Below are 3,628 nucleotides of genomic sequence, written 5' to 3' on the forward strand. Positions count from 1 at the left end.
TGGTTTATAGTTCTTTTCTTCTTAAAGGAGCGGCAGAGCTCTGCACTTGATTAAGGAAAAGAAATAATACTAGTCGAGTAAACTAGATAATTCTAAACTACAGGCAAACTTGTGACTTCAAGTAGTAAGAAGGTGCACGCTCCATTGGAATATTGCTTGCAGCTTGCTCTTGGAGTAGTCTTGCCTGTGTTCATATGCGTTCCGGGAGCCTTTTCTTTCTTTCTTTCAAAAGAAGTGTTTCCGGAAGAAATCACATCACACTGAACTAGGGATGCAAGTTTTTTTTTTTTTTTGTCATTGAATCGATTCAGAACTCACTCAGTTGAACTAAAGATGTATTTCTACCTAATTAAGTTATAAGAGCATAAAAACTAAAATAGTAACCAAGAACAACCCATTAAATACACACTTGTATCCCTACACTGAACAGGAGAGAAGGGAAAAGGGCTGGAGAGGGGGCAAACAAGGGGTGTTGGAATTGGGGACGTAACGCAGACATCACGGCCTGCATCCTTAGACAAAAAAGACGCCTGCGCTATTTCATCCCTATGCGCATGCATGGGTGCATGAGACAAGCGACGTCCTATGCAAAATTTTGTCACACATCACCTGCACATACACACAGGCCACCCTCTTCCCCTCCCCATATACACATCTGTGCAGCACCAGGCGAGCAGCAGCTGCTGTTTCAGCAGCAGCGAACAGTGCCATCAGCGCATCAGCTGCTGCTCACGCTTCCTCACGGCCAGTCACCAGTCTCCCTCTTGCTACATACATAGCTCACAGGACGAGGTGCAACACCACCATGCATGGACCACCGCGCGCCCTGTGGACTACACTGAGGAGATCTTGGCTCCAGATGCTGCTGCCAGCTCCTGCCACCTCCCGGCGATGTCGGCGGCGGCCCTCTGCGCGTCCGCGCCAGCGCCGAGCAGGCCCCGGCCGGAGAATCCGACGCAGTACAGGCCATTGGGACCTCTCCAGTTGCTTGGGTGCTCAGCCTTTGGCTTGCCGTCCTCCGTGAACAACTCACCGTCCTGTCGTGAAACACATATCAGTAACTCGCTAGAGATGCGTAATGTGTTAGCACAGGAGCTAGATGTTGCATTGGTGTTTGGTTAAGCAGTAACCTTGAGCCATGAAGGGACGTTGCTTTTGTAGCCGGTGGCGAAGATGACTGCATCAAAGGTCATCTCGTTGCCGTCCACGAACCTTGCCCCGTTGCTGGAGAATGATTCGACCTCTTGTACTATCTGCATTCGTTACAGCACAAGGCATCAGAAGTGCACATGCAGATACATGTGGACAAAATAGTTTGAAGTCAAATGGAACGTACACAATGTACAAAACCTGTTGGTTTGCTACTTGGCATAGCTAATTGTAAGGTTACTACTTGTAAGTGAGATCATTGCAGAAAGTATATCACGCAGAGCTGAGGACAATGGTCCGTGAAGGTGCTATTTTTGTTCAGCAGTTATTTTGGTTTCATGCGTGTTAGTGTGTAACACATCAGCATCGTGAACAAGATGACAGCTACGTATCTACCTAACGTACAAAGTACAAACGCCTGCACCAGGCAGAGGGGTAAAAGCCAAGAAGCCAGGCAAAGAGGCAGATAAAACTGTAAAAATTCACCTCACTCACCAACAAGGGGGAATGTTGTAGAAACCCCAGAAGTGAAAGGTAGCGTTGGCATGACATGCAAGAGAAAACAAGCCTTTTTGACAGCCCTCACCTTGATGTTTCCAGATCTGATCAAAGACCATGCTCCCACGTCGAGAACAGGGCTCTTGCCGGTGATGTTCTTGATCTCCAACGGGCCCAGTTTGGGCCTCTTCAGCCCGTATTTCTCAGTGTCTCCTAGGACCATCTTTGCAACAAGGAGTAGGAACATATCGACCAGCTTAATGGGCAGCCATTTCAGTAGTTTCATGGCTATACCAAATGTTGAGGTCCCAAACATCTCTCTTGGTAGAACATGCACCTGTTTCATTCATTCCGACATATAGATGTTAGCTGGAGAAGAAGATGCTCAAGAACATTAATGGTGACCAAGTACTAGCATAAGCCATACATGTTTCATTTACAAGAAAATAAGCAGAGTTTCAATTCAAAGCTCTAGAAAAAAATCAGGGAGTTAAGAGAAATTAAGAGGAACTTGTTCTGTTTGTTTGCACATACAAAAAAGAAACACCTTTTTTTTACAAAAAATAAACTTGACACAGGAGTCTTAATACTGGCAGTAACAAAAAATGCCCATTAACAAGTAACAACCGTAAATATCTAGAAAGCTTGAATAGTTACTTCATAGAACGTGTTGATGGAACAGCTAACAATGTAATGGAGTATGTTACTAAATGTTTTAGAGAAAATTTTAAGTTAGTATCTAGTACAGTAAAGAGAAAATATATGATCAAGTAGCAACTACGTGAATCTGACGACTGAGCATAAATAGTCGAGCAACATGAAGGAAGCCCATGAAGCCATGAACTAATGTCCCATGACAGCAAGCAGCTAGCTAAAGAGCTTACCCCGCTCCTGACCGACATGAACGGCATTGCACCATGCTCACACAAATCCAAGCACATTTCCATCCCGGAGTTGCCACACCCCAGGACCAGCACCCTCTTGCCCTTGAACCTCTCTCCACTCCTATACGCGCTGGAGTGCAGCACCTCCCCCGCGAACCTCTCCCTCCCTTTCATCTTGGGCACGACCACCTCGGCGTTCTCCCCGCTGGCAACGACCAGCCACGGAGACACGTACTCCGTCGCCTCCCCATCCGCCGCCGAGACCGCTGTCACCCGCCAGAGCGACGCGGCCGGGTCGAACCGCGCGCGCGTCACCGTGCGCCCGAACAGCGGGGACACGGCGAAGCGCGCGGCGTAGGAGCGGAGGTAGCGGAGGAAGTCGTGCTTGGTCGGGTACGTGGGGAAGTCGGGCGGGAAGCGGACGTGGGGGAGCTCGCAGAAGTCCTTGGGGAGGTGCAGGCGGAGGCGGTCGTACGTGCTGTTCGTCCACAGGTCGGCGATGCCGTCGGAGCGCTCAAGGACGGTGAAGGGCACCGCGTGCCGGCGGAGCGTGGCCGCGACGGCGAGGCCAGACGGCCCCGCGCCGACGATGATTGGGCCATGCACGAAGTAGCTGCTGGAGCTTTCCCGCCTAGGGCTACTACCGTCAGCAGCTTGGTCCTGCATGGCGGCCGACCGGCCAGCGCAAGAACCAATGAGCTACCTAGCTAGGCGCACAAACACACAACTCCCTATTGGAAACGTACACACGCTCGCAAGCAGCTCATGCAATCGAAGCAACACTTCTCCTATAGATATCACTCTCACTTCACTTCCCAGCTGTCTCTCGCTAACTAAAGGTATAGCAACACCTTCCTAAGCTAGTAAGCTGCCGGGGGCATCCTCTTTTTGCCTCTACTCTTGCATGCACTACAGTGGCAGTGTAAGCGTGGAGGGGGGAGAAAAGGTAAGATCAGAGCCTATTTGGTCACCTCAGTGATCTCAGGGTGAGGGTCCCTCTCCCCTATATATAAGGAGAGGTGAAATGTAAAAGGACTGCTTACATTGTACAATGCTATTTTTATGAGGTGCACTCAGCTAGCAGTCTAGCACTGTTG

The 3,628-nt window shown here is 49.6% G+C and overlaps 1 protein-coding gene across 1 annotated transcript; it reads right to left on the reverse strand.

The window, feature by feature from the left end:
* Positions 1-833: 833 nt before the first annotated feature.
* Positions 834-3,197, reverse strand: LOC133914865 (indole-3-pyruvate monooxygenase YUCCA8-like). The gene is made up of 4 exons (XM_062357851.1): positions 2,532-3,197; positions 1,736-1,984; positions 1,131-1,253; positions 834-1,037 (listed from the first exon to the last, which is right to left on the reverse strand). The coding sequence occupies exons 1-4, from the start codon at positions 3,195-3,197 to the stop codon at positions 834-836; spliced, it is 1,242 nt and encodes a 413-aa protein (XP_062213835.1).
* Between the last annotated feature and the right edge of the window lie 431 nt (positions 3,198-3,628).

This window comes from Phragmites australis, chromosome 4 (assembly GCF_958298935.1).
Source record: "Phragmites australis chromosome 4, lpPhrAust1.1, whole genome shotgun sequence".
NCBI classification, from domain to species: Eukaryota; Viridiplantae; Streptophyta; class Magnoliopsida; order Poales; family Poaceae; genus Phragmites; species Phragmites australis.